The sequence below is a fragment of the Magnolia sinica genome, chromosome 9 (genome assembly GCF_029962835.1).
Source record: "Magnolia sinica isolate HGM2019 chromosome 9, MsV1, whole genome shotgun sequence".
Taxonomy (NCBI): Eukaryota; Viridiplantae; Streptophyta; class Magnoliopsida; order Magnoliales; family Magnoliaceae; genus Magnolia; species Magnolia sinica.
In genome coordinates, this window is record NC_080581.1 from 4,133,720 (window position 1) to 4,156,030 (window position 22,311).

The 22,311-nt window shown below is 41.2% G+C and overlaps 2 protein-coding genes and 1 non-coding gene across 4 annotated transcripts; all 3 read right to left on the minus strand.

Annotated features, from left to right (window-relative positions):
* Nucleotides 1–2,830: 2,830 nt before the first annotated feature.
* Nucleotides 2,831–2,904, minus strand: TRNAV-AAC (transfer RNA valine (anticodon AAC)). Its single transcript has one exon. It is a non-coding gene; the product is annotated as a tRNA-Val (tRNA).
* A 3,445-nt stretch (nt 2,905–6,349) lies between these two features.
* LOC131256694 (AUGMIN subunit 1-like) lies at nt 6,350–12,535 on the minus strand. Of its 2 annotated transcripts, XM_058257679.1 has the most exons (6): nt 12,243–12,534; nt 10,494–10,626; nt 10,197–10,331; nt 8,487–8,610; nt 6,656–6,793; nt 6,350–6,564 (listed from the first exon to the last, which is right to left on the minus strand). In XM_058257679.1, exons 1-6 carry the CDS (start codon nt 12,505–12,507, stop codon nt 6,457–6,459), a joined length of 903 nt encoding a protein of 300 aa, XP_058113662.1. In that variant the 5' UTR covers nt 12,508–12,534; the 3' UTR covers nt 6,350–6,456. The 2 variants fall into 2 exon arrangements, with proteins under 2 accessions (XP_058113662.1, XP_058113663.1); XM_058257680.1 differs by lacking the exons at nt 10,197–10,331; nt 10,494–10,626 and having other exon boundaries at nt 12,243–12,535.
* Nucleotides 12,536–14,973: 2,438 nt separating this feature from the next.
* LOC131256107 (xyloglucan endotransglucosylase protein 7-like) lies at nt 14,974–18,080 on the minus strand. Its single transcript, XM_058257154.1, has 3 exons — nt 17,782–18,080; nt 16,258–16,451; nt 14,974–15,370 (listed from the first exon to the last, which is right to left on the minus strand). The coding sequence occupies exons 1-3, from the start codon at nt 18,070–18,072 to the stop codon at nt 14,974–14,976; spliced, it is 882 nt and encodes a 293-aa protein (XP_058113137.1). The 5' UTR covers nt 18,073–18,080.
* Nucleotides 18,081–22,311: the final 4,231 nt, after the last annotated feature.

The following is a 22,311-nucleotide window of genomic DNA, read 5'->3' on the forward strand; positions in this document are numbered from 1 at the left end:
TGTCCGCTGCATGTAGGGTCTTTGGACGGGTAGCGGATTTGGCGAGGCCCTGACCATGGGCCCCACCTTGATGCATGTGTTTTATATCCACCCCATTCATCAGTTTTTCTAGTTCATTTTAGGGCATGGTCCCAAAAAAGAAGTTCAAATTTCAAGTGGATCACACCGTAGGAAATAGTAGTCATTCAACACCCACTATTGGGGCTCACCATAATGTTTATTTTCCATACAACCCGTTGATAACATTATACAGACCTGGATGAAAGGAAAACACAGATATTTACTTGATCCAGAACTTCTATGATCCTCGAGAAATTTTTAACAGTTAGCATTCAATCCCTACCACATGGTTCACTTGAGATATGGATCGTCTCCATTTTTTGGAAGGTTCTCTAAAATGATTTGGATATACAAAAAAAACATCAAGGTGGGCCCCACAGTTAGGGCCTCACCCACTAAGCTCTTACCCGGGCGTCACTTAATCCGCTCCATTGATTTTGAGGTGAGTTTGGGTCCAGTCCACATAAATTAAGGCACTTACATGGTCAGGCCTACCTAAATGAATAGATTATATTACACACATGTGCCACATTGACACATGTATAATATAAACGGGCTCTCTAAACACGCGTGTGGCTTAGCGATACTTATGTTATGATTTCTTCATATATTTTTACAAAATACTACCTCATATTTTAAAATTTATATTCCACCATTCTTTTTAAAAAATAAAAGTTCCCCCTATAATGTTGGTTAGTCACCATTAATGGGGCACAAAAATTTTAAATTGTTTTTTTTTTTTTTCCCTTCATCCAGCTTTATGTGACTTCATCGTAAGGTTGGATGGCAAATAAATATTACATTGAGCCTTAGGAAGTTTAAAATGGCAAGGCATTCAATCACCACTGTTTCCTATAATATGGTCCACTTGAGATTTTGATCTTCTTCATTTTCTGGACTCGTAATCTAAAATGATATTGAAAAGCATATAGACGGCATGGATATAGAATAAATATATCAAGGTGGGCCCCACAGCAAGGACCACACTTGTTGGGTGAGGTTGGGGACGGAAGCGGACTGGCTACTCCCCTTGCCTCCAGCCAATGGCTGATGGTCGGTGCTCTGTGGACCCCACCATGATGTATATGTTTCATCCATGCCTTCCATATATTTTTCTAGATCACTTTAGCATATGAGACCAAAAATGAGATATATCCCAATCTCAAGTGGACCACATTATAAGAAACAATGTTAAATGAACATAGACCATTAAAAACTTTTTGGGGCCATAAAAGTTTTGGATCAAGCTGATCTTTGTTTTTTACCTTCATCTAGGTCTGTATGACCTAATCAACAGATTAGATGTCAAATAAACAGTACACGAGGCCTAAGGAGAATTTTAATGGTGGATATCCAATCACTATTGTTTTACTGTGGGGTGAATCCACCTGAGATTTATATCCCTCTCATTTTTGGGATCAAGCCCTAAAATGATCTGTAAAAATGAATGAACGGCATGGATGAAACACATACATCATGGTGCGGCCCACAGAGCACTGACCACCAGCCACCGTGGGGCCTCACCTAATCCGTTCCTAGCACACCGGGCTCATTAGCTATTCTAGTCTTCTATTGCCAAAAGCAGAAATAAGGGTGTTTCTATCAAAAGGGAGGTATAAATAGTGGTTTAATGTGTAACTGACAGGATCACCTGCTCACATTGCATGTGTACTTACCATGCTCCATGTCTCCACGTGTCAATGCCCCATACACATGCCATCCGAGCTATATGCAAAAAAGTGGGCCCCACGTTGAATGAGACCGTTGCCTACCTGATCTGAAACATTGATTTCTTTTGTACAGCATGGCCTGTTTATTGAATAGACCGGCCTGATTTTTGTGTTAGGTATACATCCTCCACTGACTATCAGTCAGAAGACGGGTGGAGCCCACCATAATATTTATTTGCCATCTAATCCATTGATAACGTCACAACGAATTGGATGAAGGGAAAACACATATATGAGATTGATCCAAAACTTTTGTGGCCCATGAGAAGTTTTTAATGGTAGGTGTTCAATCACCACTGGTTTCCTCGTGTGGTCCACTTGATGATCAGATTTACCTTAATTTTTGGCTCATATACTAAAATGAGCTGGAAAAATAGATGGACGGTGTGGATATAAAACGACAAGGTCGTCCCCACAGCCCCAACACCTTCAGCTTCCCGCATAGGGTTGAAGAGTGCACTGCGGTGCAGACTTTAGAAAGACGGATCCGGTACAAACGACTTCCGGATAAGCTTAAGGTAGAAAGCGACATACAGAGTTCATTAGATGTTTTAATGACATCCAATCCGTCCATCATGAGCGCCACCTAATCTTTTCCTTGAGACCCAAAAATCTGGGCCATCCAAAACTCAAGTGGGCTACACAAAAGGGAACAGTTGAGGCCGGCTCTACATTTAGGACATAAAATGATGGACGCGGATTGCGTCCAACCCCGTTTCTAGCCCCGAACGGGCAGTCTTGTGGGCGAGCCCACCGTGATGTATTTATTTATCCATGCTGTCCATCCCTTTTATGAGATCATTTTAAGGTATGAGTACAAAAATGAGGTAGATCCAACGCTCAAGTTGACCACACCAGATGACTCTTGTATTTAATAAAATCAAGTTTATTATTTGGTGTGGTCCACCTGATCGTTGGATCTGCCTCATTTTTGTTCACACACCTTAAAACGATCTAAAAACGTAGACCCCACATTATGGAAGCAAGGAGGTCCACTTTACGAAGGTTCTGGATTTAAGGAAAAAAAAAAAAAATTTCAATGGCGTCGCCCGGACTTGAACCGGATACCTTCAGTGTGTTAGACTGACGTGATAACCGACTACACCACGACACCAATTTTTGTTTGTTAATAAATCTTACTCAGCCATTATTTTCAACTAAATATATCTTATGATACAGCTTATTGGGTGTTAACCTTACACTGTGGGGCCCACATTGATGAATATTCTTCATATCCACGCCACCCATCTATTTTTTTAGATCATTTAAGTTGTTATCCCAAAACTTGAGCAGATCCAAATCTCTTGAGATGTTTAATGTCCATTAAAAGTTTTTGTAGGCCACAATAGTTTTGCATCAAGCTAATCCTTGTATTTTCCTTCCATCCAGTTCTGGTTGACCTTATCAACGGGTTGGATGGAAAATAAACATTACGGATCTGCTTGCAGTGGGATTTGGGAAGTTTTTAATGGCGAACGTTCAATCATCACTGTTTCTTGTGGTGTGGTCCACCTGATATTTGGGTGTGTTTAATGTTTTGGACCGCATGCAAAAATGAGCTGTAAAAACGGACAGACGGAATGGATATACCACATATCATCAAGGTGGGCCCTACAGTAAGGGTAACGCCCACCCTTATTTTCTACGGGACACATTTAAACATTATCAGCTCCTGCGGCTGCTAAGAAGTTTTTAACGGTGGGCGTTCAATCCCCACTGTGTGGTCCACTTGAGCCTTGGATCTGCCTCATTGTTAGGTTTACATCCTAAAATGACATGAAAAAAATGGATGGACGGTGTGGATAAAGTACATACTCATGGTGGCCCCTCAGAGCAGCTGCCTCTGCCGAGCTCGGAACAGCCAGGGGTAGTACCCAATCCGCGTCAGCACTTCATATCCGGTCTGCCCAAATAGCGGGACCCACAACAGAGGGCTTATGACAAAAGAATGTGATCGCGATAGGTGGGATCCACTACAAAGCTTTAGTAACTTGTGAGGCCCACCGCGATGTGTGCATGTAATCCAATCAGTCCATTCATAAACGCCCCCTTCATGTTCTAATCAGGCCTATCCAAAACGTAGGTGGGCCATACTATCTAAATTCATGACCGAAACCTCCAAAATCACATGGTGTGGCTCACCTGAGTTTTTGAATGGATGGATTTTGGGTTGTCTATTCAACCTTTCGGGCACAGATCTTCTAGTGGATTGGATGACATATATAAATCACCGTGCCCCAACAAAATCTGGAATGTTTTTAACCATTGGTGTCCCCATCTCAACCGTTCCCTGTGGCGTGGCCTACTTGAATTTTGGATCGCCATGAATTTGAGGCAGCTACAAGAACCTGAGGAGCCATACATGATGGATGGATTCGATATCATGCACACATCAAGGTGGACCCAACACACATGGCATTGTAGATTAACTTAACCCCTTAACCTACAAAGTGTATTGGCCTCATTCCACAATCGTGTATGCATCAGAGTTTGGGATAGACTGATCAATATGATTCGGTGGATATGACCAATGGATAGTGGGTCCTACTACCTGAATGGTTTGGATTTGAGGTCATATGCTTCGTATATTGTAGGCAAGCAGTCACCAACCTTGTGGCCCATCCGGGTAGACCCGTTATATATATATATATATAAACTCTAATTTTTTAAGTATCTCTAACCTTATAGGCCGCACCCGACCAATCCCAATCTCTCTTCCTCCCTCATCCAAGCCTGCAACCTCCTACCACCATCACCACCCTCATCTCTCCTTTCCACTCCCTCCCTCCCTCATCTCTCGAACTGACTCAATACTTTTTACCGGGGTCAGACTCAATTCGGATTAGTCCAGGCCAGACCAGATTCGGATCAGTTCAGGCATACTAGACTCTGTACCGAGTCGAGTCGAGTCAAGTTCAGGTCAGGCCTATTTCAAAACTGGATCCAGTCGGGTCAGCCGTAACTCCGTCTGACTCGACTTGATGCCCAGCTCTAATCCAGCCTGTCATAAGAGTATCCAAGCCCAACCATGAAGCTAATGAATTTGACAAGTCATACAAGTTGCTAGTGGGCCAGGCCAGGCCAGGGCTTGTCCATATCCAATCCAACGGACAGGGGCCATGATCAAATCCAGCCCAGGCCAGCCACAGGACAGGATCATAGGGCTTGCCGGTTGTAGGAAAAGGAGGCCGAGCCTTGCCAACACAACCCACTAAGCTCATATAGTCGGGCTTACACCAATCGAAACTGGATCCACTACAGGTGTTGTAATTAAGCACCACCTACAACTCGATGTATGAGTCCCACCATGATGTGTCCATGCCATACAGTTCGTCCACTGTATGCTCCCCCTTGTTTTCTCCTCGGCACCCAAAAATAAGGCTCCAGTGGGCCACCATGTAAGATCATGCCTAAAACCTCTAAAATTGCATGCATGGCCCACCTGAGTTTTGGAATGGCTTGATTCCTAGGGTGTCGATTCATCATTGTGGGGCCCATCTTCTGAATGGATTGGATGGTATATGCAAAACATGCCAAGCACCACAATCCAAAATGTATTTTAATGGTGAACGTCCCATGACAACTGTTCCCCGTTTGGTGTGGCCCACCTCGATTTTGGATTAGCTTCATCTTTGGATGCCAATGGAAGCATGAGGGGGTGCACATGATGGGCGGATTGGATGTCATGCATACCCAAAAATGGCACTGTAACTTAGGCCTGACCATGCTCTTGCATAACCACCAAAATGCATGGGCTTATGACCGACGTGTTCGGACTGACCTGATGGGCACAGCTTCAATCCCACACCCAAAAATGGTTGTATACTACAACCTATCTTTCTTTGTCTACAGAAACATTGTTTTCCAGTTTCCACTTATGAAAAGGAAAGAACTGATCACATACAACAACAGCACTGCAGCTTGCAGTACTGTACAACCTTCTTCCACCAACAGGCCACTTGCCTAGTACATCAGTACCATGAAAACAGAAGGCCCGCCATGAGGATCATCATTTGCAAAATTCATGAATTTGAAAGGTTGATGGATTTTCCAAATTCACAGTCTCATTTCCATGATTCCAAACAGGGCCCCAAAAGGAAAATGGTGTTGCTGAATGTGTGCTTTGTGTGTAGGAAAAAAAATAAAATTGATGAGGGTGGCTGGACAATTGGCCTTTTGATGTTGTTGCCCGGCGGGTATGCTAGCCATTTCTCTTGGTGGGGAAAAATCTGGAGGATGTTTTCTTTCGCTATCCTTTGGGGTGTGTGGAGGTAGAGAAATGCTAGAATCTTTGATGACAAAGCCACTCTTCTTTCCTCCCATCTCAAGCAGAGTATTGCCTTGTTGGTGTTTCAGTGGGGGGCATTGGTGCTGCCAGAGTTTCTACGATCTTGATTGATTCACTGCTGAGGATTGTGATTCAATTGCATTCAGTTACCAATCAATAGTCATTTCAGCATGTCCTTTTTGGGGTGTTTTTTGCTTTGTCATTGACTCTCTTTTTCTTTTTCTCATTGTTTGAAGCAGTGAGGAGGGGATGTCTGTCGAGAACTTTCTGGTGGAGCTCAATGATATGGTTCTCTTTAAAAATAAAGAATAAAAAATCATCAACATTGAATTGAGTCTACATTTCGATGTAATATGAATAGTACACGCACCTAGCTCATTATTCTGTAGTGGCAAGAGCTGACTGCAGTACGTCTTCGAGGCACTTTTCAGCAGCTCTGTATTGCCTTCTTTTCTCCTCAATGGCCAAAGCAGCAAGAGCTTTATCCTGTATAAGTAGAAATGGGTCTGAGATGCTACATCTATCCAATTCATCAACTACATACCACAACTTCATTGTGATTGAGATTATGACGCACGGGAGGTAAGTCCTGATAGCTCCTCAAGGTATCCAAAATGGGCTTTGTTTTCTTCTCCAACTCCTTTTTATGCTCAGCTGTATCCACCAGCACGCCATGGCTAATCTCGGGAGTGTAACCTACTCGATTCAGTAATGCCTGCTCCCAAAATACAACCGAGGATGAGTGATGTAGAAATCAGATTTCATACAATCAGTAAAACAAGGGGTTTTAGATGCAAAGAAATCATATTATAAGCGTCTTGTACATGCATAGGCCCGTTTCATAAGCACAGAAGGAAAAGAAACCAATACCAGGTGATTGATGCATAATGAATCAGAAATTCCCACTTCCGAAACAGACATCCCTAAAAATGGAATCTATTTTCAATAACACCCATGGAATTAATCATTACAATTTCCATGTTTTTGGTTCCTTTTCTTCCTTATCAAACAGGCCTGAGAAATCACCTAAAGAAACTTTGATGTACCAAAAGTATTCTTTAGGCCAAACTCCTAATCTGATCAAAGCAATGGCCATGCCACTATGGTGGTAAGCAAAAGCTTTACGGTCGAGTGGATGGGCATATCATAAAGTGAGACTGATGAGATAAGAGGGGAAAAAGACATTAACTGTGTGAATGTGTACTTTTTTTTTCATCTGCAAGAAAATATATCTGCATGAATATTTTCATACAAAACTATAGACGTGGAGTTCAAGGTGAAGTTAATGAGGTTGTAGAAAGCGATAGAAGTGAGAAGCTCTGAAGAGATAGTGACATTCTAGAATGGGAAGAAGCAGCACAAGTCCAGTGCTCCTAGCCAAACACATGAGGGTGAGTGAAGTCAGGGTCCATGATGCCTACATGGCATATCGATAATCAAGATGCAAAGGCTGATCACTCAGACATATCCTATCAACATTTACCAACAACATAAACAAAATGATGCGTCCCGTCCAATATATGCAAGCAAAGTGATGGAAGACATCAGTAAAATAATTGTCTGGTTTCTTTAATAAAAATTTGGCATTTCTTTCCAAAAAATAATAATAACGTTCCAAAAGAAAAAAGTTGCCTTTTCTTTCGAACTCTAATAAAATTGTTGGCTTTCAAAAAGAAAAGAAAAAAGAAGAAGAAAGATAGTTGGCTACTGCTGTAAAGTTGAAATAAGGTGGAATGAGTGTGCAGCTTAGAAATATGTTGTTAGAAAGGTTATTAATATAATATAATAACATAATATAAAACATATAACCCAAAACAAACTGTAATTTTGCACTCTCATTAGCCTTGATCAATGTGACCATACTACCGCCCCCACCCAATATGGGAAACAGGTTGAATCAACGGACCCATAAATCCACAAAAATTCTTCAGCGCCATAAATCTCCTTGTGTTACAATCTATTTTTGACACCATGGAAGGAGAGAAATCAACAAAAATTATACCTAGATGTGTATCAAGTAACAGGTACAAAAACAACTGATTAAAAATGGTTTGTATTAATTCAAAACTAAGATAATTTCAAGTCAGCGAAGCATAATTTTAAATTTTATTTTATTTTTAAAAAAAAAAAAAAAAAAACACACTTGGGACACCTGTAAACATAGCCACACAATCAAACAACAACAAGATGTAGAAACAAAAACCCCTGGATGATTTTACCTAACATTATAGATCGATACAATCAGGATTTACCTACTCCGACCAGTAACTCTGCAGTATGACTCTGGAGTCTAGACTGATGACATGATCAGGTCATGCTCAGTTTCTTGCCCGCTCGATTTCTTTTATACTAATTAATTAAAGTCCATCTAAAAAAAAAAACCTTATATATAGAAAACAATGCAGTACCTTGTAATTAGAATATTGTTGATTGTATTGCCGTTCTTTCGAGACCATAATGGCCAAGTTTGTCTTCCAATGATGCATTTGAGCCTCACAAGAAGCTACCTCATCGTCCAACTTTTGAAAGGTTCTGCAAATAATAAAGAAAAACTGTTTTAAATTTAAGTCATATGAGAACTATCCCCACATGAATGCATACAAAACACGATGTGCAATATGTAAGTTCATAAAAACACAAGTAGGCTCGTATATACCATTTTTGTCAGAAGAAAAAACTCAAAGGTTATCAGCAACATGATAGCCAGGAGGGCATTCCACACTAGTGGCAGGAAAATTATAAATAAAGGACTTAAAAAGAATTGATAACAGAAGGCATATTGGAACTAGAGTTAGAAAATCTAGTTGAGTCAACCCCGAAACGGGTCCTTACTCATAACAGAAAAAACTCAAAGGTTATCCGCAACATGATAGCCAGGAGGGCATTCCACACTAGTGGCAGGAAAATTATAAATAAAGGACTGAAAAAGAATTGATAACAGAAGGCATATTGGAACTAGAGTTTGAAAATCTAGTTGAGTCAACCCCAAAACGGGTCCTTACTCATGACTCAATGGTAGACTCTGTGAGTTTCAACATTGAGGTCATGGGTACAAGTGCCCATTGTGGTGTGTGGGTGTGTAAAAAAATAAAAAAATAAAAAAATAAAAAAATAAAAATAAATAAAAAAAGCCCAAAATGTTGTATTGACTCAACAAGGTGATGACAAAGCCAATTCTTAGACAAGATTAATCCAACCTCTGTTTTCACTGAAATGTGATCCAACTTCATGGCATACCTTTCCTGTTTCGCAGTATAGCAGATATAATTTCATGTTTATAATACTTACCTAGGGTAGTTTATGATTAAACACTATAAAAGCCGCTTTGATTATGCAAGTTGGGTATTTAATACTGACCTTGTCAATCGTATTTGCAAGCGATTGTATCATTGATTATCTAAAAAAGCTACAGTTCAATATATTTACATGACCCCAATTAGTTGGGTAAGGCTTAGATGATGACGGTGATCATATATTTCAGCTGTTTCTATCATCAATCCCAAAACGCTCATTGTGGGAGAATCTCATCACCATCTCATTGTGGGAGAATCTCATCACCATCTAATCAAGTATAAGTTTGTGGAAGAAAGGATGCCCCGCTTTTTTACTAAGGAGATGGTGGATCAAGAAATCAAGTGGCGGTACCGGCACATTTTGCATGGAGAACTTTCTTTTATCATGCTTCATATAGAGAAACTTGCACTAAGGTGTTTCATGCCAAATCAATTTCCTTTCTCTCATCAGTCCCAATTATGAATTTGTGATATTTTTCTCCACACCTAAATGGTAAATCTACATACATATTACATGGTGATGAACTGAACTGTCAAACGAAACAACAAAAATTCTGTACGCCGCACCATCTAAGGGGTCATTTGAGAGTGGGAATCGGTGTGTTTGGGAGTAGTGTACTTGATAGGAATTGGAATCCAATTCACATCAAATACGCCAAAATACACTTTTTTTGAATTCTGATTACCACAGATTCACAAGCCAAAGTTCTTGACTCCATGGTAATTGCCAATGCATATTGAGTACAAGCTACCAAACGACCCCTAAATGTATTCAAATATGACAGACCTGAAAGAGAATAAAGAACAAAAGGATTACGGACCCACTTTTTCAAATAAGTCAGCCTTGCAAGAGCCTTCCTTGTATAGTCAAGGAGAACTTCCGATTCCTTCTTTACAGTATCCCTGTTCTCCTCTATACCAGTCTTTCTCAAAGAAATATCTCCCATTGCCACAAGGAAACTGCATCACATCCATCATCATCATCACCACCTCCATCTCAATTATGCAGAAAATTTTCAAAAGAGAGGGAAAGAAAATGAAAGAAAGGAGATTTAAAATTTAAATTAAAAAAAAAAAAAAACAAAAAAGCAATGTGGATTGCGAAGAAGAAACGATATTCACCTACTCATTTCAGTATCCCTTATATTCAACAAATTTGCAACATTTGCTAGAACCTGCGCTGAAGTAACAGCATTTGGCGACAGACTCTCCTGGGCCAATCCCACATTCTCCAAAATCTCTCTAATTCTGACAGCTGCAATTGTCCATGAATCATCAATTAAATTCTCTCAACAAAATCTATGGTTTTGACGGTTGCAAAAATCATGTATTCTAAGTAGTGTTTTAAATAGCTACGCTATATAGCATGTACCTTAGCCTTAACACTATGTAGCTCATGAAAATAGCTTAAGTCATGTGTAGCCTATGCTAGATGATAATTTGTGGAAGCTACATACTACATATACTAAGCTACACACTACATAGCTCACATTACAAGTTATTTTTCACTACAACATGAAAGTCAATGTTTTCAATGGTTGATTACAAATTCCTATTTTCAATAAAAATTACTTAATCTTTTCAATGCTTTTAGTAAAATAATATAAGTAACAATATTAAATCAATTTCATTGCTCTTTCTTTACCTGTATATTTAATCATTGCCCTTTCCTATTACTTTTAGACTGTGTTTGGTTGCACCAAATATGATTAAATTTTGTTAATTTCATTATTAATCAGTCTAATTTGGTGCAGAATATCATGAATTGGTGCAACCACATGCAACCTTGATTAAAAATCTAGAAGTAATTTGTAGCTAGCATGTAGCTTATGCCTAACGCTTCAAAGAGTTGAATGCTATGCTACACGCGATTCGCTATTTAAAACATTAATCATGAGGCACAAGATCATAATTGTGGGTGGGTCTTGACAGGCACATTCCAATTAATCAATGTAGGGAAATCCTAACCATCCAATTAATGAGCATTTGCCCATTGAATTGGAACCATCAACCACATTCCCTTTCAACCATCCATTTGATGGCCACCAATTAAAATGGTAAGAATTGTGCAAATGGTGCAGCTTTCTGGTTTATGCCCCATCCATAGTGGGGCACACCATTTGGCTTGTCTGGATCCAATCATGTGGATGGTAGATCATGCCCATCCGCTCATCCAAATCCAGACCATCCAGGTTGTGTTCAAAGTGATGAGAATTGCCCAATCGGTGAAGCTTTTGGGTTACGCCACATCCATAGTGGGGTGATCTGATCGCTACTGATACTCATCCTCCCATCCACCATACAAATGCAAAGATGAACTAAATTCCAGACCGCCCAACTTGCAGGCCCCTACATGGATCAAACCATAACCCAAAAACCACATAAGAAGTTCTAACTACCCGATGGATGGACATTCACCTGGTGAATTTGGACGGTTGAACATTTTGTAATTTTCCATTACCCATTTTGTGGTATCAATTTAACGATCAGGATAATCCATCCAGTACACCTGTAGTATGATCCATAATTTAGACGGCCTGGATTCAACTACACCTAATGCGAGAACAGTATTCCACCATACTCCATCAAACCATCATATAATCCGACTTTAAAGATTTAGAAATTGAAAATCGCAAGTGCAAACAGTGAGCACTGAGACTCGGTGCGCACATTGCGACCTGACCTTTCAAAAGACAGTTGGCGGGTAGGTCGAAGCGTGTCCAAATGAGAATTTTTAACCGTCCGATTTGAAATGCGTCTTGAGATTCCCGCCCGAGACGTGTGCGCACGGACTCCGGGTGCGCACAGTGAACACCCGATCTTTTTTCCTTTTCTTTTTTCCTGAAAGGAAAAGGCAGACCTAACCCTAACCTTGGGAGCGATACTCCGCGGCCTTCTGGCGGAGGTCCGACGCGACGATCCCGGCCGCCTGCGTCTTGGCTTGGGAGAGAATTGCAAGCGCGTGGAGATGCGCGATGCTCCGCGGCGTGTACTCGAACTCGGGGACGTCCTTCCCCACCGCGTCGAACTGCGAAGCGAGCCATGATTTCACCTCGGCGACTCGCGCCGTGTCGAAGGTGGCCGTGGGTTCGCTCGCCGTAGACGGATCCGCTGCTGCGGCGATCAGATCGCTCATCGTTTCTCTCGGTGAAAGGAAGAGGCGATGGGGGATTTTGGAGTTGAGGAGATATTTGGTACTCTGACAGCGTTTGGAGTTTGATACACAGGCGATTGGAAATTGTACACGTAGGTAAGATTAATTCAGACTAACCCGACAACACTATAGAACCGACTCTTATCTAAGTAAAATTATCAAAATAATACTGTTTGAATAATCCTGACCATTGATTTGTGGACATTTGTTTGTTGAATAGGACTTTTGGACCTTTTCATTTTTAACCGTCCAGAGAATGTCTACCAATCTGATAGTCAAATAAATCAAATAAGAATAGTTTTTCTTTATCATGATACATCTAAACCTTGATCCATAATTGGATGGTTTATATTGAACTAATATTATTCCACATTTGCAATTTCTAAGTACTTTTTAAGTGCCTGCGTATCATTCACCGCACTCTGTTGGAGTATCAAAGTTTTTCTCTTTGGAGTTCGTTTTGCCTCTACCGCGACTCATTAGTTCCAGCGTTTGTCGCCACCCACTGGGGTCCACATGCTGAGTGATCCAATGATCGGAATCATCCATGTTATGAAATATATTCTATAACTTCCTAAATAGAAAATTACTCTATAAGGATGATTATAACCATAAAAATTTGTAGAGTATGCATTTTAGAACATGAAAAGAAAATTGTCAATGGCTTGAATTCGGCACCAAGTATCGAAGGTCAAGATCATAATTTAAGAATTATCATGGGTAAATAGCTTAATTTTCATAATGAATAAAATATGGACGGTTGAAATCACCGGACCATCATAGAAAGTTAGCCTCAATGGGATCGCAGCACATGATGGATCGTGAGTCGCGACAAACACAAAACGATAACGGTATTTCCCGATCGTTTATGAGCAAGACGGCCGCCCGATTTTATGGTTGAAACTGGGCTGGGCCTTGTGGGCCAAAGCATGTCCAAGCCCAGCCCATGAAGGTGTCTACAGTTCATGCCAGTCGGAACAGATCACGGAGGGTGGCGGGTCGAAGGTCAGTCTTGGGCCTAAATTTCTAGGCCCATATCAGCCGTTGGATCTGAATGTTTCCACCCGATAAGTAATCCAGCCGAGTTCGGACTTGGGCTGAATTGGCCCACCAACCAAAGTTGTTGGACTTGGGCTGACTTGAGAAAGCCCAGCCCAATTGCCACAATACCCATTCCATTGCTCTAGGATGGAGGGACACCAAAACTCGAGCCATTCCAAATTTAGGTGGGCCCAGCAAGGGAGTTGGACGCATTTGGCTGGTGACCCCAACACCATCCAGCTAGCTGATGTCAAAGCTCTGTGAGCCCCACCATGATGTATATGTTTTATCCATGCCATGCATCCATTTTGCGAGCTCATTGTAGGGCATGAGCCCCAAAATGAGGCAGATCCAAAAGCTAAAGTGAGCTACACCGTAGAAAACAGTGGGGATTGAACTCTTACCGTTGAAAACTTCTTGGGGCCACACAAGTTTTAGATCAAGCTGATATTTGTATTTTCCCTAATCCAGGCCTGTGTGACCTCATGAACAGATTGGATGACAAACAAACGTCATTCTGGTACCTAGGAAGGTTTCAACGGTGGACATCACTGTCCCCGCTATTTTCTGTGGTGTGGATGACTTGAGCTTTGGATCTGCCTCATTTTTTGGCTCATATACTAAAAATGAGCTGAAAAAAATGGATGGATGGCATGGATAAAACACATACATCATGGATGGGCCCCACAAATCTTTGACATTAGCTAGCCGGCTGGTGTTGTGGTCACCAGCCAATCCTCGTCCAGGTTCAAGGCAAGATTGTACATTGCTCTCGGAGTGCGTCCCACCTGAGTCTTTGATAGGGATGATTGTTAGGATGTACGGTTCCCATTGAGGCTCACCACATGCACATTTTGGATTCCACATACACATCACGTAGAGCCCCACCACATTTCATAAGCAAATGATTATTCCCCATAACAAATATGGAGTTATTTGTTACTCCATCTGCATATAATGCCTGATACGCAGGCACTTCAAGTGGCCTATATATGTAGCTTGAATTAGCTCTTCTTTGTTGAAATAAGATCATTGGATATTTTTCATTCTTAACCATTTAATAAATGTCCACAAATCTAACAACAGGACAATCAATTTAGCTTAATTAAATTTTTAGTTGATAACACATCTAAACTTCTATCCATAAATTGGACAATTTAAGTTTATGCCACATAAACAATTACTAAGTAATTTATAAGTACCTGCTTATCATCCATCACACTCTACCAGAGTATTAAAGATTTTCTCAACGAAGAAAAAAGATCTATATTCATGTAACTTCTTTACAATGAGAAATGCAATAAATGATAGGTTACAAACAACAAATAGTGTATGAATGAATAATAATCACTCTATACAAGAGATATAGAGAGGGGTTTAAAAAAAATAAAATAATATTTAAAGAGCTCAAGCAAATCCACATTCAGGTGCGAGACCGTCCGGAAAGCGGTACGGATCGGCGCAGTAGTTGTAGATCATGAAGTTCTGTTGCACCCATGACAACTTCTCTAGGTTAGTTGAATTTAGTTCTTGAGCCATCCAGGACATGGAAGGCAAAGAAAGAGATTGTGAAGCACAAGACGATACACCAGACCATATTACACAAGCTCTGGCCATGAAGTTTCTATAGGCGGCAGTGAAGGGCGCATTCGACCAATCGATTTTGATGAGCCCACCTCTTGTGGCCCAGTTGTCGGCGTTCCACAAGCTGGAATAAATCTTCATGGGCTGTTTGTTAGGAAATGGTACGCCCTTGGACTCGAAATTCTTGAAAATTCTGATTGGAATGTCATCTACGTAGAAACTAAAAAAGAGTGCAATGCAAACATCAGAAATTTTTGTAAGCACATCTTATAATTGTTAGGACTACTGTGGGAAGATTAATGGGGAGCTATTTGATACTCTAGCTGCACGCTACACTTGACACACAGACACATAGAAATGGTACAAGTACGAAAATCAGAATAGTTTGCAGTCCCGGACTTAATTAGCACTTGTTTGTGTGTGTGCGTATATATGTGTGTGTGTGTACATATATACTGTACACACACTACACACACACGTGTGTGTGAATGCACAAGTGAGCATTTCTATGAGGTTTCATGAGATGCCACATCATATGGGCCGTTTGGATTAGACGCCCATGACAGGTGTGCAAGGGTGTGCATCTCATCATGCCTCTATATATATATATATAGAGAGAGAGAGTCATGCTCACCTGTACACCTATACACATGTACACCTTTGCACATGTGTCATGGTTGTTTAATCCGAACGGTCCATATAATGTGGAATCACATGAAACCCTAAATGACAAATTTTCACTTTGATCTAAAATTCTGGTGGACCATAAAAAAGAGAAATGCAAATTAAGGGAGGTAAATGTTTTCATTTTTCATGGCCCTCCAAAGTTTTGGATCAAAGTAAAAAAAAATTGAGCTTGAGGGGTTTCATGAGGTGTTGCTTCACATGGACCATTCAAATTTTGGAGTCACATCACGTATGATGAGTTCACAAAAAGGTTTGCACGAGTTTCATATGAACTCGTGGGTAGCTGATCATTCGGCTATAGAGAGAGAGAGTGTGTGTGTTAAGTAGCCATTTTTATTTTTAAGTGGGTCTTAGGAGATGTATGGTTTTGATCAATCAAACGAAATCATATAAAATTAATGGAAAGATTTGAAGACTTACATAATGTGTTGAGGATTCCAAAGGATGGAATAGGTGTGGAAGTCTTTGGTAGGGTCGAACCAAAGGTGGAATTGCTGCTCTCGGTTTCCCTTTCCTTGGGTGAATACATTGGTGTGGATAGTGTAAGGATCACCGCTAAGATTGCCAAGGAATTCGAAGTCGATCTCGTCCCAGGTGGTCCCTTCAGATTTAAGCTGCATCACAATTATCAATCACTAGTAACGGAGAATATAGGTGGGCCACATAGTAAAATTGGCTAGGCTAAAAATATCAGGCCGGTCAATTAATTAGGTGGGATCCACAGATGTACAAACGAATTTAACATTGAAAAATAAGCTATCCACGTTATACCAGGCCAACTAGCCGATCAGCCTGATTAACGGTCCAGATCAACTAGGTGGGCCACACAGTAAAATTAGCCTTTGTGAAATATCAGGCTGGTATGCTAATTAGTTGGGATACACATGTACAAAGAAATGGACCATTGAATGACGAACGGTCCACATTAACGTATGCATGCAGACCGACCAATGAGCGGACCACCTGATTAGTGGGCCACATAAGGCTGGTTAACTAAAAAACTAAGCAAGCTAGGTCATTCACCTGGTGGACCCCACCTAATGTGATGTAGAGTGGGTAATGGATACTTTTAAGTCAAAGAGGGACCATTGAAGGCTCAATCAGAAGTGGAAGTGATCAAGACCGTTAGAACCCTAAAACATGCCTATTAATTTTGTTTTTACTTTTTATAGTAATTTTTAGTTTGATCATAACTCTTGATCTTTGAGCTGATTAGGCCAAATAGGAATATTACTATTTTTGAGCCAAATATGCCCATTAGGAATCATGTCAATTTATAAATAATAAGTTTATAGTAAGTCACGAATTTAAGTGAGTTTGAGTTGAAATTTGATTGTGAAATTTCTTCCAGTATTTGGTATCACTATTTAAAAGGTTGTAAATTCTTTTTTAATGATCAATTTAGTTATTTTTGAATTTATTAGAATTTATTTCTATTTTTCATTTTTCATCATAAATTTGAAGAATTATGTGAGTGCTGAGAAAGTATGTGGATTCGAAGTAACTATTCCTTGAGGAAGACGGTGATGGATGTCATCATGTAGTTTTTAGAACAAGTGGTTAATTGTCCTATATCAAATTGGTATCAGAGCGGGAGGTCTCGTATTCGAGACTTATATAGGGAGTGATTAATGCAAGGACATTTTTACACCAGGCTTGAGTGGGGTCCTATGTGGGATGCAGGGGCACACTCAAGGTGGGTAGCCTCGTGTGAGGCAGTGGCTCATGTGAGGCGGTACCTATATGATTTGGGGCCCACGAGGCGGGTTTGGTTGAAGTCCTAATACGATATGGGGCTTGGGCTATAAGATAAAAGGATTAATTCGCCATGCACTATCAATTTGAGCTTTTAGAGCAAGTGATTAATTGTCCTGCATGAAATGCATCATACTACAGGGACTAAATACAACAAGAAATTCAAGGTTGGGCCGTATGATTACTGACATAGTAGGCAGTGACGGTGCCAGCAGAGTTTCCAGGGACAAGCTTGATTTGCATGTCAATCTTTCCAAAGAGAAATTCATTTTTGGATTTGAAGCCGGAGCCGGAGTCCTTGTCGAGAGTTAGCGTAAGAAGCTTTGCATTATTCAATATCTGTGCGCGGTTGTCACCCCATGTGATCTCGAAATCTCGGTAGAAATTCGCACCAGATGCCACCATTAGAGAACATGTTAGTAGCAAGATTACCAACTTCATATCCCCAATAGAAGAAGAAACACAAGGAGGAGAGACCATCTTTTCTAGAGAGAGAGAGAGAGAGAGCTAGGTGGTGTAACAATGAGAGAGAGAGAGAGAGAGAGAGAGAGAGAGAGAGAGAGAGAGAGAGAGAGAGAGAGAGATCTTGGTTAGTGTTTGTGGTGAGATATGAAGTGTTTATTAGGGGAAGGAAAGGGTCGAGTGGGAATGAGGAAATCTCGTTGATGGTGAGAGAGCTGAGTGCCACAGCTGGCGTTTGTCTGTTCAAGCTTGAATGTTTGAAATTTGGATAGATTGTATTTCGTGGAGGTTTGCTCGAGTACATCTCGCCACATTGGAACCTTTGAATCTGTGTCTTACTCCAATGATCCATACCGTTTATACGATAAATCTCTCAATTTAATTATTTTAACCCTTTGATCAATTTTATCTTTCACCTTGAATATGGACGGCCAAAATAACCTTTGTTGAATCAAAGAGATGCAGTATTCAATTCGATATTTCTTTTTGTCCTAAATCCGTATCTAATATTAGTCTTACCATGGAAAAAGGTTTGGATCATTGAATAGAAAACTCAAATCCAACGGCTAGCGTTGCGACGTATCTTATTAAAGTACATCGAGATGTACTCGAGCAAACCTCTTCCGCGTCGGGAAGGTGGCGGTATGGGCGCATTTTGATTCTTATGCGGCCACTCGTGCAGGTAGTATTAGATGGAAACGGATTGGCTACTCCCCCTGCCACCACTCACCAGCCCGGTGGCTGCTGGTCCGTGCTCTGTGGGCTCCACCATGATGCATGTGTTTCATCCATGCCGTCCATCTATTTTTTTCTGATCATTTTATGGTATTTGACTAAAAATTAGTTATATCCCAATCTCAAGTGGACCACATTACAAGAAACAGTGTCGAATGAGCGTCGACCATTAAAAACATTTTTGGCGCCATAAAAGTTTTCGATCAAGATGAAATTTCTTTTTTCCCTTCATCTGGGAATGTATGACCTAATCAACAGATTGGATGTCAAATAAACAGTACAATGGGCCTTAAGAGGATTTTAATGGTGGATATCCAATCAATATTGTTTTCCTGTGGTGTGTTCCAACTGAGATTTATATCCCTCTCATTTTTGGCATCAAGCCCTATAATGATATGTAAAATGGATGAACAGAATGGATGAAACACATACATCATGGTAGGCCCCACAGAACACCGACCACAAGCCACCGGCTGATGGCAGGGGGAGTAGCCAATCCATTTCCGCATTAGATGAGCTCGTTTTGCCTCCATCGCGACGCAGTATTTAGCGTATGTCCAACCACTGGGGCCTAGATACTGACATAATCCGATAATTTGAACCGTTTATATCATCGTTACCACCGTAAAATAACCTATTTCCCAATAATTGTAGTTCAACGATGATTTCATCATCTGATTTCTGCAGCTGAATCTGAGCCATTAAAAAGCTTCTTTTGGTGTTCCAAATTCATCCACATAGATTGATGGTCACGATCATCCGGGGAAAGCACAGCATGGAGTCCAAAACGTTTCCGCTACTTGGCCACTCAGCATGTGGGCCCAGTGGGCGGTGATGTACCAATGGAGTAAGTACCTTCAAGATCAAATCCATTCATCATGTGGGCCACACTCAATGTGTGTTCCGCCACGAAATTCAGGATGGTTTGCTTAGCTGGTGTAAGGCATGGGTATGAAATGACAGAGTTTGAAATTAGCTAACGGTTCACATTCACTAAACACATGTGCCTGCGATCACAAGAACCTGAATATGGTAGAGCATCTCCACTGTACACGTGGCAGGGTAGCTTATCTAATGGGTGTGATTTTCTACTCATAAGCCATCTATGATAGGGCCCACTAGATGCAGGGAACCGATTTGTTTTCCAGACACATTTACTGCGGAGAGACGGCTCTACTGTATTGGCTCTTTCAGTTCTCGGAGCTCCACCGTATCATCTGCCATATAGTCCTACTCGCGCGAGTAGCTTCGCATGCTCGGCCCTAGCTGGCTGTTTTTGGAGAGCCGTTGCAATAGCTGTCTGCGTCCAAGCGATTTGTTTTCAAGACGATGCAAAGTTGTGTTGTTTGCTAGCCCCACTTGAACTAATGATGCACACGTATTTGATATCCCAACCGTTCATCGGGAAATATCACTAAATATATCTAATATCTGAGAAAATTTTGGATGATCCGATCTTCAGGTGGGCCAGGCGAGTGCAATTGTGTGCTTGTTTTCCACGTGCGAAGCGCACCCTACCGCACCAGCAATACGGAAACGGATTCGCTACTCCCCCTGCCACCAGCCCCGTGGCTAGTGGTTGGTGCTCTGTGGGCCCTACCATGATGTATGTGTTTCATCCATTCCGTTCATCCATTTTTACAGATCATTTTCGGGCTTTACTCCAAAAATTAGAGGGTACAAATCTCAGATGGACCACACCATAGGAAAACAATAGTGATTAGATATCCACCATTAAAATCCTCCTAAGGCCTACTGTACTGTTTATTTGACATCCAATCTGTGGATTAGGTCATACAGACCCAGATGAAGGGGAGAAAAAAAAAAAAACAAAGATCATCTTGATCCAAAACTTTTATGGCCCCAAAAGTTTTTAATGGTCTACGTTCATTCAACACTGTTTCGTGTAATGTGGTCCACTTGAGATTTAGATATACCTCATTTTTGGTCTCATATAGTAAAATGATCTATAAAAATAGATGGACAGCATGGATGAGGCACATATATCATGGTGGAGCCCACAGGGCACCGACCATCAGCCATTGGCTGGTGGCAGGGGTAGTAGCCAATTCGTTTCCCAGCAACACTTGAGGAGTGGACCGGTAAAGAAAGTCAAAACTCGGGGAGAATCCAAGACGGTCAAAAGGGAACGTTGGAGGCAAAAAGTAAAGTAGCCGCAGTACCACCCTAAACTACGACCCTCCGCGATTCAAGCTCGCAGTAGGATGATCAGGGCCGTTTATCCGGTAAGTTCCACAGTAGATGGACCACTGTGCAAATTTCCCGCCAATATAGCAGCTCAAACGCCAGAGGAAATTACCACTGTAAACGGTACCTTTTATCCAGCGTCTTTTAGGAAACTCCAAAACTTAACTTCCCAACATAGACCTTGCACGTACGGATAGAGCATTTCAGGACGAAAATACCCCTGCTTTTCACTTGCATTGCACGTACGGACAGGGGTATTTTCGTCCTCAAATGCTCTGTCCGTACGTACAAGGTCTAAGTTGGGAAGTTAAGTTTTGTACAGTTCATAAAAGACGCTTGATAAAAGGTAGCGTTCACAGTGATAATTTTCTCCAAACGCCACCCACAAAGTGTAAAAACTACTCTAATTTTAACCGTCCATTTCCAGCCCACCATTCAATCAGCCCATTGGCATCCGTCAATTGGTTTAACTTTAGCATCCTGGATCGTCCATAGCGGTGAACACTGGATGGAAAGTTCCAGTCTTCTATGCACTGTAGATAGGCCTGTGTATGGTGGAGATCAAGCATGTCAAACTTTAGGTCTACCAGATTACACCGGTGCAGTACACGTGGTAACACATCCATCCGATCTTTCCATATAGTGGGCCCTATCATAGGTGAACCATGGTTCAAATTTCCTCCTACCAGACGATCGTAGCCATCGCCTTTTATGTACTTTCTGCACTGAACGTCCGCCCTTTTATACTGTCACTTTAAAAGCCACTGATCAGATCCTTGTAATTGCAATCTTAAATGTTTTCTGATCCATTTTCCATCCACAGCAGGTTTAAGTAGATGGACGGCCTTATTTTTCTTTCATCATGCCACGTGTAATGTGAGATAATACCATATTCTGGTGCTACCGTTTCTACCGTTAGTTTCTGTCGTCGAAAGCTGTGTGGGGCCCACAGAGACCGTGAAAACTCCAATCAATAGTACAGAAATTTAAAAATCAGGCATTTCAAAAACTGACGTGGGACACACCAAATGAAACGTCCACCGTTGAAACCTTCCTGGAGGCGACTATGATGTTTATATTCCATCTAAACCGTTCATAGGGTTATTACCGTTCAGATAAAATGTAGGAGAAAATATCGTCCTGATAAAAACTTCTGTGGACCCCACAAACTTTCCAATGGTGGACGTTCAATCCCTCCTGTTTTGTGTGGTATGGCCCACATGAGTTTTGGATCTGCCTGATTTTTATCTTGCTGTCCAGTTGTGGATTTGTCACGGGAATATCTGTGGGCCCCACACAGCTTCCGACAACAGT